The sequence below is a fragment of the Mustela nivalis genome (genome assembly GCF_964662115.1).
Source record: "Mustela nivalis genome assembly, chromosome: 7".
In the NCBI taxonomy this organism is placed as follows: domain Eukaryota; kingdom Metazoa; phylum Chordata; class Mammalia; order Carnivora; family Mustelidae; genus Mustela; species Mustela nivalis.
The window spans coordinates 79,146,143-79,158,849 of record NC_139026.1 but is presented as its reverse complement, the minus strand read 5'-3'; the positions used below and the strand labels follow the sequence as shown (position 1 = coordinate 79,158,849).

Genomic DNA, 12,707 nt, shown 5'->3' with positions numbered 1-12,707 from the left:
AATGATAATATATAAATGGGTCATTAAATAATAAAAACTGCACTTTGGGACCTCTCCCATATTGTGCACTTTATAGCCCAGGACATTCTTATAATTTAGGGGGTAAAGAAAATTGTTTGCTGTTCTGGCATTTTTAGAGTTGCTAAGACCTTGTCTGACAATTCACACTCTATTCCCAACCATACTTTATATTTTCTTTATAGCACTCTACCACCTGACATTTTAAGTGTTTATTTATTGGTTATTTCCTCCCAGCTGAATGTCAGGTCTGTGAATGCAGGAGCCTTGTTTTATCTATGCTTACAGCCCCAACAGCAGAACAATATCTAGAACACTGCAGGTATCAAACCAATTGCTGGATGACAGAATTTGGGGAAAATAAAGTTTGGAGCACTTTATCCTGGGGTCAGTTTTATAGGTACTGGAGTCAAACTACTTAGTTTGACTACTTCCTAACTCTACTTCTTTCTAAATATGTAACTTTGGATAAATTATTTCACTTCTCTGCCCATCAATTTCTTCATCTTCAAGATGAAGACTAATATAATACTATTTAAAAGAGTTGCTCTGAGAATTACATGAGAAAATGTTTGAACAGTGCACAAGTAACACTTATATGTTAGCCATTATGGCATACCTCTTCTAATTTGTTTTATTTAGGCACATTGACTTCATTTTTAAAATTTTTTTAAATTTATTTATTTAAGTAATGTTTACACCCAACATGGGGCTTGAACTCACAACGCCAAAAATCAAAAACTGTACACTCTTCTGACGGAGCCAGCCATGAGCCCCTAGACATACTGATTTTAAAATAGAGGTTTGTGTTGGATTGTTTTTAGTAGACCTATTGTATGCTACCACTATTTGTAGTAAATAGTATCCAAAGACGGACACGTGAATTTTTTCTCTCCCTACATATGCATGGTGTTTGATCCTTCAAGAAAAGAAATCCATTCATTTCTCTTCCTCTTGAATCTGGATGGGCTTTCTGGTTATTCTCATCTCTAGAATGTGGCAGAAGTGACATTTTATCAGTTCTGTGTCTACCCTTTGAAAGGACTGGTCATATGAAAGGAATGGGCATATGGTCATATGGAGGAGAACCAATACACCAAAAGTGTGAGTGTAGCTCTCTTGGGCATTCCCACCTGGCTCAACAAAGCAAACCAACCTTAATGCCATGTGGAGCAGAACCGCACAGCTGAGCACAGCCAACCCAGAGAACAGTGAGAAACAAGAAAATATTGATGTTTTACTCCAAGTTAACTTGTTTTCTCTAAGTTTTGGGGTATCTTGTTACATAGCAGTAAAAAACTAAAACATTATCTTAATTTTATCACCTTTGAAAGAACTCATATTCCTTCAGCCTAGTAACTTACAATACTAATCTATGCCCTTATGCAAAGAAAGAAATTTTTCCAAATTCCTCACCCAAGGTTTTGTCAAGATTAAACTGCTATGCAAACTCTTTCTTTAATGTTCCACCTGATTAATTCAATAAGTCCCTCTCATCTCTCTTTTGTCACATGGTTAAATGAGTTTTACAAACTTCCCTGTGCAGTAATGAAAACTTTTTAAATAAGTTTAGTGAACCAATAGTCTGGGGCACAGAAAGGGTGAGTAGGCTCATTAGAGCTTCTGCACCATGAAATTGTTTCTTTCCTTGCCTCGATGATTCATGATAGTAAACACCTGTATTTATTTTTTCTGATGGGTGTCAGACCAGACTTTCTTGTCTTCAGTTGACCATAGTTTTCATTCTCTTTAAGTCTTGGTGAAAATAACATTATATTTTAATGTATCAGTATAAACAAAAATGATGGTATTTATTAAATTAATAAGAAATTTAGATTATTATTCTGACTCTTTAGATTTATCTTTCAATGTAACTTTGAAGTATTCAAATTCTTGACTTAATTTTTACTTAAATTATATTTATAGTATAACTATGTTAATAAGAACTTTCATGAAGTTTCAACTTAATTACCCCATGAATCCTCAGGGATTTTACTGTGGTTATGGTGGAAGGTTGCTTTTGTTAAAAGATGGTGATTCTGATGCAAACCAGTTCTTTATTCTACTGAATCAGATATGCCCCCTGCATTATCCATATCTATGCAACTTTAAATATTCCCAATTCCCATGGAAGCACATCACTTTTTAGTGTAACTTTAGCCTTTTCTTGACTATATAGACTTTAGTTATTTTCCAAAACAGTGTGCCATTTAGGACAACAAAATCCTCAGGGTATATTTTAAACTCCCTTTGCTGTACAGAACACACCCACCTACACATATTTTTTATTTAGCTCTGTACCTGGCACACTTTCCAAAACTATATGGATGCATCTTTATAATTTTGAAGGGTTTTTTTAATTTCTTAAAATAATTTCTTTAATTACCAAGTAAGTCAAACATAAAATTAGCTACCATTTACTTCTCACTTACAGTGAGTTAGGGAAGCAATACAGAAAATAATATTGTAACTATCTTTATGGTATGAGGGAAGAAACAAAGGCTTAAAATATTAATAAATGTCACAAAATTAGGAAAGATATAGAAAAAATTTGAACGCAGGTCATGCTGACTCCAGAGCTTGTGGTCTTGACCACTTTACCAGCTTCATTCCCATTTACCAAATGAGTGGAATCGCACTCCTCATGGCATATGTGCAAAAGGAAGAAAACCTACTTTTAAAATATCTGCCAAAATAATCACTACTGTCATGTTACAATTGCCACTTCCAGCAATGTTTCAATATGCTCTCAAGGTCCATGAAATAGGACTTAGCCCAAAATAAGTTCCCCCTCCAAAATACTTTCCTTTTTTTCCCCTTAGACAAAATTTAGGAACCATCATTCAAAATTATCTGAAGGGATTTTAATTACTGTGTGGTTTAATTAGAAGAGATTATTTTAATCCAAAAAAGTAGAATTATTTTAGAGATTCAGGGAGTCACGTTAAAAACTGTAAATTATGCTCACAAACAAAATGGTTGCCAGTGAGTAAACATGCTAGACACAGCCTCCCCAGCTCTCTTCAGTTCATGATTAAGCTAGATGCAGCTGTTCTCAACCAGGGGGATTTTGTACCCTCACCAATATTTGGCAATATCCGGACACATTTGGGGCAATACTACTGGCATCGAGGTGGATGAGACCAAAGATAACTGCTAATCATCCTACAATGTACAACACATAATTATCTGGCCCAAAATTTCAATAGCAATGACACTGAGAAACACTGAGCTAGGATATTCTGCTTGAATGGATTTCTATGGCAACTATAGAGATGGGTTATGATAACTAATTAAATAAACTCATTGGTAATTGATTTATCATGGGCAGAAGAAATTTTTTTTCAACATAAATATAAATGGAGAAAGGACAGCCATAACCATCACTATCCAGCTTCCAAAACTGTGAGCAATTTTGAGCTTATAGTCCACTCAAGAGGGAAAACTCCCCTCCATGTTATCTAGTTAAAGGTTTTATGCTCATCAATCCAATTTTCTTAAGTATATTTGCCCCCAAGGATTTTCATAGAGCTTCCATTCAACTGACTATACCAATAACCAAACCAAAGTGTCATCAGGGTCTAGAAAAGCACTGTGGAACACAGTGATACAACATCTGTCTGTAAGTCATAAACAAAGATATAGAAGTGAATCCTCAATCATCTTCCCTTCTTCCATGAAGCTCTACTTAATGCAGTCTTCTAAATGAATTGTTCTACAGTATTCTACACGTACAGGATTTTCTACCTTAACTGAGTACAAAATCTATAATGCTCAGTGCTCTTCAATCATTGTGCTTCTCTTCAATCATTACCCCCATGCCACAAAAATACCAGACACCAACCTGTGCCATGACTTTACAAAGCCACTTGGGTTCCACAAAATATAAGTCACTTAACTGCAATGCTGGGTCTTGAAAATGAAGAAGGACCCCTGTAGTAAAAAAATCAAACAATGTAACATGGAATCTACAATACACAAATAGCAAGGGGCTTTAGAGAGACTCTAGTCCAACTTCCTTATTTTACAGATGAGGAAATCTCAGCAGTTAGTGGAAGAGTTGAGACTAGAACCTGGGCATCCCAGTTCCCGAGCTCTAAAGTACAAATATTATAAGGTATTTTTAACTAGATAAAATGATCACATATAAGCAAATTAGAGACAATGGCATGCATTGTCTTGCATATATTTACAAATAATAAAAAAAATTCACAGAATCTTTTAGCTTTCTAAGTATATTCTACAAAGATACCTTATTTTCAAATATAGCTAACAAACACAGAAGAGTGCAGAAAGCTACTGGTTTAAGAATGATAAGAGAAAAAAAACAGATTATAATCCATGCAAAGATTCATTTTTCACACAACAGAATCTACGGATTAAAAGAAGCTTCTTGGTCAATGACTCTAGTATTACAAACCAACTCACACATTCTAGCAAGGTCATATGGATCAAGTAACCATATAGCACAGAAGCTGGGCTGAGTGTTTTCTTCTGTGAGATCATGCTGACTATGTGCAATGCAACAGGCAAGATTTGCCATTCAAAAGATCTATTCTTTCAGGCAACCATCGATATTCTAAGTGCCCCATTAGACCACCCCAATAATAATCCCCTTTATAGTATACAAATGACTCCACACACACGAAACTCAATTGACACTACAAAAGGATTCAGCTCATGCTCGAGGTCTCAAAGCTCCTGAATAGATAAGTCAATTTCTAGAACCCACATGTTTTAACTGCTGCTCAGATACCCTTCCCACTACTGCCCTTGATAGCTTCTAAATGTTTTCTCTACAATACAGCATATGAAAATGCAACATGATTGCACATGATGACCTTTCAAAAGGAAAAAGTTGATGATCAAAGAATCTTATGGATATTCTGTTAAGTTTTGTATATAAATTCTTTACAAGGCTCAGATACATTTGTATAAATGACTACAGTGGAGCTTTGAAGAAATATGTAACAAACCCACAAACCTGATTCATTTAGGAAGTGAACTGCATGAGGAAGCTCATTTTCATCCAACTGCAGCTGATTTTCTTTTACGAGTTGTAATAATCGTTTCTGGTCGATTACAGGAAATTCAATTGGCACATTTTTACGCTCTGATAAAATGATTTTCTCAAGTTCTACATAGCAGTCTGGTATCAGCTGCCCAACAACAGGCTGATCTCGGATCTGTGTAATTACAAATGACAAGCTGTAAAAATCCATTTTACTCCTGTATTTGTCAGATGGTTGGTAAATTCAGTGCTAATAGTTGTTAAGGAAGTGATATACTATTTAGAAATGTATTTTTTAATAAAATCAAAATGTGATGTGAAACTATTTAAACTGTGAAAAATAAAATGATATTAAAATAAGAAAAATGTAAACACAGAAGCCAATTTAGAAAGAACTATCAAACAAAATAGTATTGAAATATTTAACTATCCAGAAAACCCATGACAAAACCCAGGATTAATTACTAACCATAAATTAAGGATTTGCTATTTTCTAATACATTAGACATATATGTAATAAAGATGCTAGCATTAGAAGTGAGTAAGTATTACAAAACTTTGGGGCCTTATTAGATGAATATATCTATGCCATAAGGTAAAAATATTAAATTTTGTGCTTGTTATTTGCAAAATGTTGCATTATTGGAATGTATATTTCAACAGAGATAGACATGAAGTCTCCTCACCCAAGCTATGCTTTTTCATGGCACTTCAAACTTGGGAAAATAACTCATCTTAACACAAATGATTTTGACACAAGAAGATGATTTTTGGGGGTCTGTTACACTTGTAATCTAATCATTGTTTACTAACTGAAATATATAAAATTTTTTTAAAGAATGACTTTTAGACCATAATTTCTATAATAAAAAAATCTTTTCCAAACTTCCCCCCCCCAAAAATCTGATTTTAAATAGAAATCCAACTGTTAACAACAGTAACTAAAATTCCTCTGAAAACCACCAGGTGGCAAACTCTCCCTGTTTCTCAACCCAGGTATATATTCTTGTATTCTTTTTACCTGACAATTTCTAAATTCTTTAACTTATTATAAACAGAAATTGGGTTTTATTACACATTCACATGCAGATTTTAGGTGCTCTTTTTCTACTCATAACTGAACCTTAAGGAGCTTTACTCATAGCAGCCATACTATTATTTACATATTCCCCTCCAGTCATTCGAAAAATTGTTTTCATGTATCCAGTGCCCCAGCAAATTAAATATAATTCCACTAATCTCCACTTTTCATTTTCCCTCTCTTCATCATTTATAAATTAAGATAAAATAGAACTTCATATTGAAGGTAGTGTTTTAAACCAAGAAAGAAAATCTACATGTAGAAGTAAACAAGGGTTCTCACAGAAAGCAAATTACATAGCAAAGGGATGAATTTTATAGGGCTGAGTTATGGGGCCAACAGAGGATCCTGCTCTGCTAATGGGCTGGACAAGATTGAAAGGGATAATGTTGGCACAGAATTGTGTTTCGTCCTACTTCTTTTAGCTTGATTAGAGGGTCACCAAGAGCCAAAAAAGAAAAAAAATATATTCTAGAGTTTGCATAAACGCATGTTAATAAGGGTGAGACAGGGAAAGATTAGAGAAGAGCCAAAACAGAAGAAGAAAATGAAAAACAAATGACAGGGGGAAAAAAAATCTCTAATGGCTTAAAAAAAGCTGCTATTTGATTACACATTGAAGCATGTCAGGGAGGAAAGAATATTCAAGTTCTGGCAGGTTCATTGGTTCTGAATGTTTCTCAAAGAGCCAGTATTCTGCAAAGCAATCAGATAGATTTTCAAACCAAAATGCCAGAATGATGCAACCACTAGCAATATACATCTTTCTTCAGATAATGCGACCATTTCTCAAAGCATTCATTTTACTGCCTTGTGTCAGCTTCAGAATTCATTAACAACTGCAGCAAGAAAACTGGTTTTATTGATCACTAGTGGTAACTTGCTATCATGCTAAAGCGCTACTAGTCCAGTCAGATGAACTAACCAGTTTATCCATACTTCAACTAAACTAACCATACTTTATTTGTTTCAACTAAATTCAGGCTTTTTCAAAACAAACTATTCTTTTTGTTTTGAAGAAGTCTCTTTAAAAATGATATATGTGCCAACATATATAATAAAATATATAACAATTATATATATAATAAATATATACTAAAAATAGAAGCTATTAAAATATTACAAGTGACAATAAAGTTCTGGAAGTACTGGTATAGTCTGAGAAGAAAACTGCCTGGGTAGAGAGACTCTTTAATTAGATGCAATTTTGTGCATCTGTGTATTTTGTGTAATATTTTTTGTATAATATTTTGCATTTCTTAAAAGTCACATTGGGGCGCCTGGGTGGCTCAGTGGGCTAAGCTGCTGCCTTCGGCTTGGGTCGTGATCTCAGGGTCCTGGGATCGAGCCCTGCATCGGGCTCTCTGCTCAGCAGGGAGCCTGCTTCCTCCTCTCTCTCTCTCTGCCTGCCTCTCTGCCTACTTGTGATCTATCTCTGTCAAGTAAATAAATAAAATCTTTAAAAAAAAAAGTCACATTAATCTCTACTCTCTAATCATATGTCCAACAAGAGAGCAGGAAAATCTGCAAATAAATACTATGTCATTCTTCTTACATAAGATGCCATTAGTGACTGTGATAAATGTGTTGAAAGATACAAACATGCAAATTCTCTCGCCGGGCACCACAAAGACCAACACATTTATAAATGGCCCATTAGGTTTTAGACAGTAGCATAATCTGTGCAAATGGAACAAAAATAAACTAACTGGCCAACACATTATATCCAGGGTGACCACATAATTTATCATCCAAATTGGAATGCTTTTGAGAACGTAGTGGGACACTATTAATTATGCTGGGAATGCCCAGGCAAAACAGGACCCTCGTTATAAGCCATGGCCTTGATCATTAGTGCTAATGAGCTAAACCAACAGGGACTAACTGTGAAACTCACCACCGGGTTTGGCGTATTGAACTGTGTGAGGAATTTTCAGTGCAGTTTATACCATGGTATCTGTAGAACTCTGGAAAAATTTATTTTTCCTGAAAGTTTTAAAAATGAGTATTCTCCCCAATAACCAATTTATGTGTGTTTTAAGAACCTACGGACACATTTGGCTTACTAGAACTTTAGAAATCAAAACATAATTTCTGAAATAGAAAATCCAGTTTATATGAACTAAAAAATTGTTTAGACATTGTTGAAAATCAAATTCTTGATCTTGGCAACCCCAGAAAAGAGGCATCTCACAATATGGAGGGAAGAAAAATATGTGGAATGGGCATCACAGTGACAAGAGACTCAAAGGAGCAGCACAGAAGATGAAGAGGCACATAAAAGAGGAGCTCCAAGGGCGCCTGGGTGGCTCAGTCATTAAGTGTCTGCCCTCAGCTCAGGTCATGAGATCAGACCCTGGGATCGAGCCCACATCAGGTGGGAAGGCTGCTTCTCCCTCTCCCATTCCCCCTGCTTGTATTCCCTCTCTTGCTGTGTTTCTCTCTGTCAAATAAACAAATAAAATCTTAAAAAAAAAAAAAAAAACTAAACTAAAAACAAAAAAACAGGAACTCCAAAAGGAAGGAGCAAGTGGAGAACAACAAAAACAGAAGAGGAAAGATGATCTCAAGACCCCTAATATCCACTTGTACTTGACTGAATCATCATCACAAAAAGCTGTGAGAGAAAGGGCATCAGAAACGTTCTCAGATGCTCTCAGAAACATTCTCTCAGTCTCTCAGACATTTCTTAGTTTCCTTCAGGATCCTCTAATTATTTTTATTCCCATTTCTATGCATTTGAAATAAGGAATGGCATAAGTAAGCTTTAAAATTGGAGTGATTTAATAATGTTAACATCTATGACAGAACCCACTATTTTAAGATAGCTGTTCTTTTCTCAACACTTCTGACATCTCTAAACAGTTGGGTAACATGGCAGTTAAACAATTAAATGTATCCACCTGTCTGCAGTAGGCATTAACCATATTACCTTGAAATTAAGACTCTCATTGATGATGGTTTTCCGAAGCTTTGCCAAAGCATCAGATTCCTCAGTGGCATTCACAAAGTGGTAATCCCTTATTGCAGGAAACCCTCGCTTGTTCAAGAGTTCCTTGGTGATTTTACTTATGCAGGCTTTGCGCTGCTTTTCATCAGAAACATCCAAATGTGTGCCAACAAGAATCACAGGGGAAGAAGAAGCACGAGCCTACAGGAAAAGATACAGAATACTCTTGTGTTTGCTTCAAAATCAAGACTGCTTACTGTTCTGTTCATAGTCACTTTTTAGGAAATTCAGTAGAGTGGAACTAAGAAAAGACATCAAAAAGAAACTGTCAACTATCTTTCCATCCTTAAATCTAGGGGGAAGGTGGACCTTAAGACATTTCAAAGTCATTCTTATGCCCCTTCTTATTCCAAGTTTTACCACTTTTCAGGCAGCTGATATAACAGTAATAGTCTATTCTTCTTTTCTTTTATGCCTTTAAAATGGGTTATTCTGTAAGTGTACTTTGGACTTCTAAATAAAATAAGCATTTAATAAACCCAAGACTGTACCAAAGCAACATAATATGGTTTATATTTTTCACCTCCTTAGCTGTAAATTCAATCTCCTACATTCAATTTGAAGTCATTCAGTTTGTCGTCCACATGGAAAACAACACAAAAAGGCACTAAAGCAAGTACAATGGCCACTATAATATTCACTTACTTTAGCTAGTTATGACAAAAAAAAAAAGGAAGTTAGAAAATTACCAAAATGATAAACTGAGCTTTAGGCAGCCAAAGTATCTGCTAAAATGTCCTGACACAAACCTTGTCAAGGATGTGATTCACAAAAGAGCCCCCTGAAGCTCATTCAAAGAGCATCACTCACTCTTACTTTATCCCAGTTCTGAAACCTGTACTACATCAAGAAGAGCTAAAAGCATGACAGCAAGGGACAAAGTGGAAAAATTACAAAAATAGATGCCAAATATAAGAGCATACTAGGCTCGTATCATTTAAAAGTACAAGATTTGGGTGCCTGGGTGGCTCAGTTGGTTAAGCCACTGCCTTTGGCTCAGGTCATGACCCTGGAGTCCCGGGCTTGAGTCCCACATCGGGGTCCCCACAGAGCAGGGAGTATGCTTCTCCCTCTGCCCACCCCCACCTCTCATGCTTTCTCCCTCTCTCAAATAAATAAAATCTTAAAAAAAAAAAAAAGTGTAAGATTTGAAGTAATTGATACTACACATGCCAGTGAGATGACAATGCGTGGATTGCTTTTGCTTAGTATATTTTATTTTAAATTAGAGAAGTTCATACTCATTTAAGAAATAAAATGATCAGGGGCACCTGAGTGGCTCAGTCAGTTAAGCTTCTGACTCTTGATTTCAGCTCAGGTCATGATCTCAGGGTCTTTGAGCATGAAGCCTGCTGCTTACGACTCTCTCTCTCACCCTTTCCCTCTGCCCCTCCTCCATTGAAAATAAAATAAAATAATAAAAAATAGCTTTAACATATATATTTTCAACTCTTATAGGTTAAAGGTTTTTAAGTATCTATAACATTTACCAATAAGGAACACACTATTTTCATGTCACAACCTAATTACACTAAAAATTCTCCAACTCAAAATTTTAGTGCTTCTAACTTTATTCTTAAAAAACTGAGGAGACTGAAGCAACTGCTTGTCCAAAACCAATCACCTTTCACACACACAAAAAAACTATTTTCTACTTTCAAATAGTGAGAACAGATGACCTTTATATTGAAGAGCCAAGGTTTCATGGCGTCCACTTCAGCCTGCCCTTTGCTAAGGTCATAGACAGCAAGGTAGAGGGCTCTCTGGGTCATGAAGTGGGGATGAGTACTGTAGAATTCCTCACGACCTAAAGAAAGATTGGAGACTTTTTCTTAGCCTTACAAACAAGAGGCAAGTATCCCTTAAAAAAAATTTTTTTTAGGTGATAATATCTTCTACTTAGCATACAAAAAAAGAGAGAAACAGCCAACAGACACTACATACGTAGAGGACTACACTAGGTTTTCACTCAGGATTGACAACTGTTAGCCTGTGTGTCAAGTACCAACCAAATATTTAAGCTTCAGCTGACTCCTACTGGTTCCTAACGTTTCCCTCCATGGAATTCATGCTGGTGGCAAGGGTAAATTTAGAAGTAAAGAGCTTTGGAATAATTCCATAGCATCTACCAGGTCTCTTTGCAGTGCCTACCAGCTCTTTTGCAGGACAAAATCTCCGCTTTTAAATCCCTGTCCAAAATAAAAGATAAATATGAGTAAAAGATTCTAGCAAAATAAATACCTGCAAAATCCCACACATTCAGAATGAGGTCCTTCTTCCCTTTGCCTCTAATTTGGATAGGCCAGTCTTTCACATCTATACCAACTGTGGCGCTCTGCACCCCAAGATCTGACTTCTTGGTTTTTGTCAGTTGCTGCAATAAGGTGGTTTTACCACTCCCAGTATTTCCCACAATCATAAGCTTCATTCGGTTATAGGGCACAGCCTTTTTTAACCGCTGTTGAAGAAACCTGGTATTTGAAAATACAAAAATGAAATAATAAAATGCTTAACAGTGTACTTAAGACATAGGTGAATTCTTAAGCATTGAAATCTTTAAAATACCAGACTATTCTAAAATAGAGCATGCAAAAGACTACACAGCTTATGTACTTAACAAGGTATATGTCTTTCAACACACGTTAATGCATCTATTATGTTAGCGATGTCTGTGTGGTTGATGATTGGTAGGTAACAATATCAAAGATGATGACATGTTACATTATCACCAGAAATAATCGAAACATGTTTGCAATACTAATTAGGATGCTGAAAATTATGGACTAATTAGCATTATATATGTGTGTGTGTGCATACATATACATATATATGAGATATATGTATATATGAGTTTCTTTAAATAACACAAATGAAACCCTAAAAATTAGAAGGTCCAAAATTTTACAAAGGACAAAATTTTACATATGACAGAGAAGCAAAATAGAGTATATATGCATACTATTACACTAAACTTTGATAGTGAGGTCATATTGGGTATATGTGTCTATGTGTGTCATATATTCATATATGACATAGATAATGTATCTATTTACATATATTATGTATGCATGTATGTAATGGAAATGGAGACTGGGAACATATTGGTTATATTATAAATTATACATGTACACTATTAAACTATCAGCAAATAATATGATATTTTTCCTAAGAATCTTAATGAAAACACAACTGAAACTAATCAGAAGTGCTACAGGTGGCTAACAAAACCATTTTAAATACTAGATTTTAAATTTAAAAATATACTGGCTATAGAAAGATATTCTTAACTATGTTAAAATGCTGCTACAATCTAAAATTAGAGAAGAAACTAAATCATATGTGAATTTTAGGGAATATGGACTGATCCATTCTCATAACTAATAAGACTCTGACCAACATTCCTGAGGATCTGAATAAAAAACACAATTACTTTTCATAATTTGTTTGATGCTTTAGAAAATACAACCTGACAAATCAGATAGTGTCTGCTATTACTGAAATCATTGTCACATACCACTTAAATTCTGTTTGAAATAATTTTTTCACATACAACTTAAGTTCTGTTTGCATTATCAATAAGCAAGAAT

General features: G+C 35.1%; 1 protein-coding gene across 1 annotated transcript in view; it reads right to left on the bottom strand.

Moving 5' to 3' along the window:
* The window catches only part of LRRK2 (leucine rich repeat kinase 2), a 131,945-nt gene that overhangs the window by 51,164 nt on the left and 68,074 nt on the right, over positions 1-12,707 (bottom strand). The window contains exons 29-33 of the mRNA XM_082740711.1: positions 11,362-11,591; positions 10,800-10,927; positions 9,043-9,261; positions 5,003-5,204; positions 3,863-3,951 (exon numbers count right to left, since the gene is read on the bottom strand). Coding sequence (XP_082596837.1) covers positions 3,863-3,951; positions 5,003-5,204; positions 9,043-9,261; positions 10,800-10,927; positions 11,362-11,591 — 868 coding nt within the window. The remainder of the gene's footprint in view (positions 1-3,862; positions 3,952-5,002; positions 5,205-9,042; positions 9,262-10,799; positions 10,928-11,361; positions 11,592-12,707) is intronic.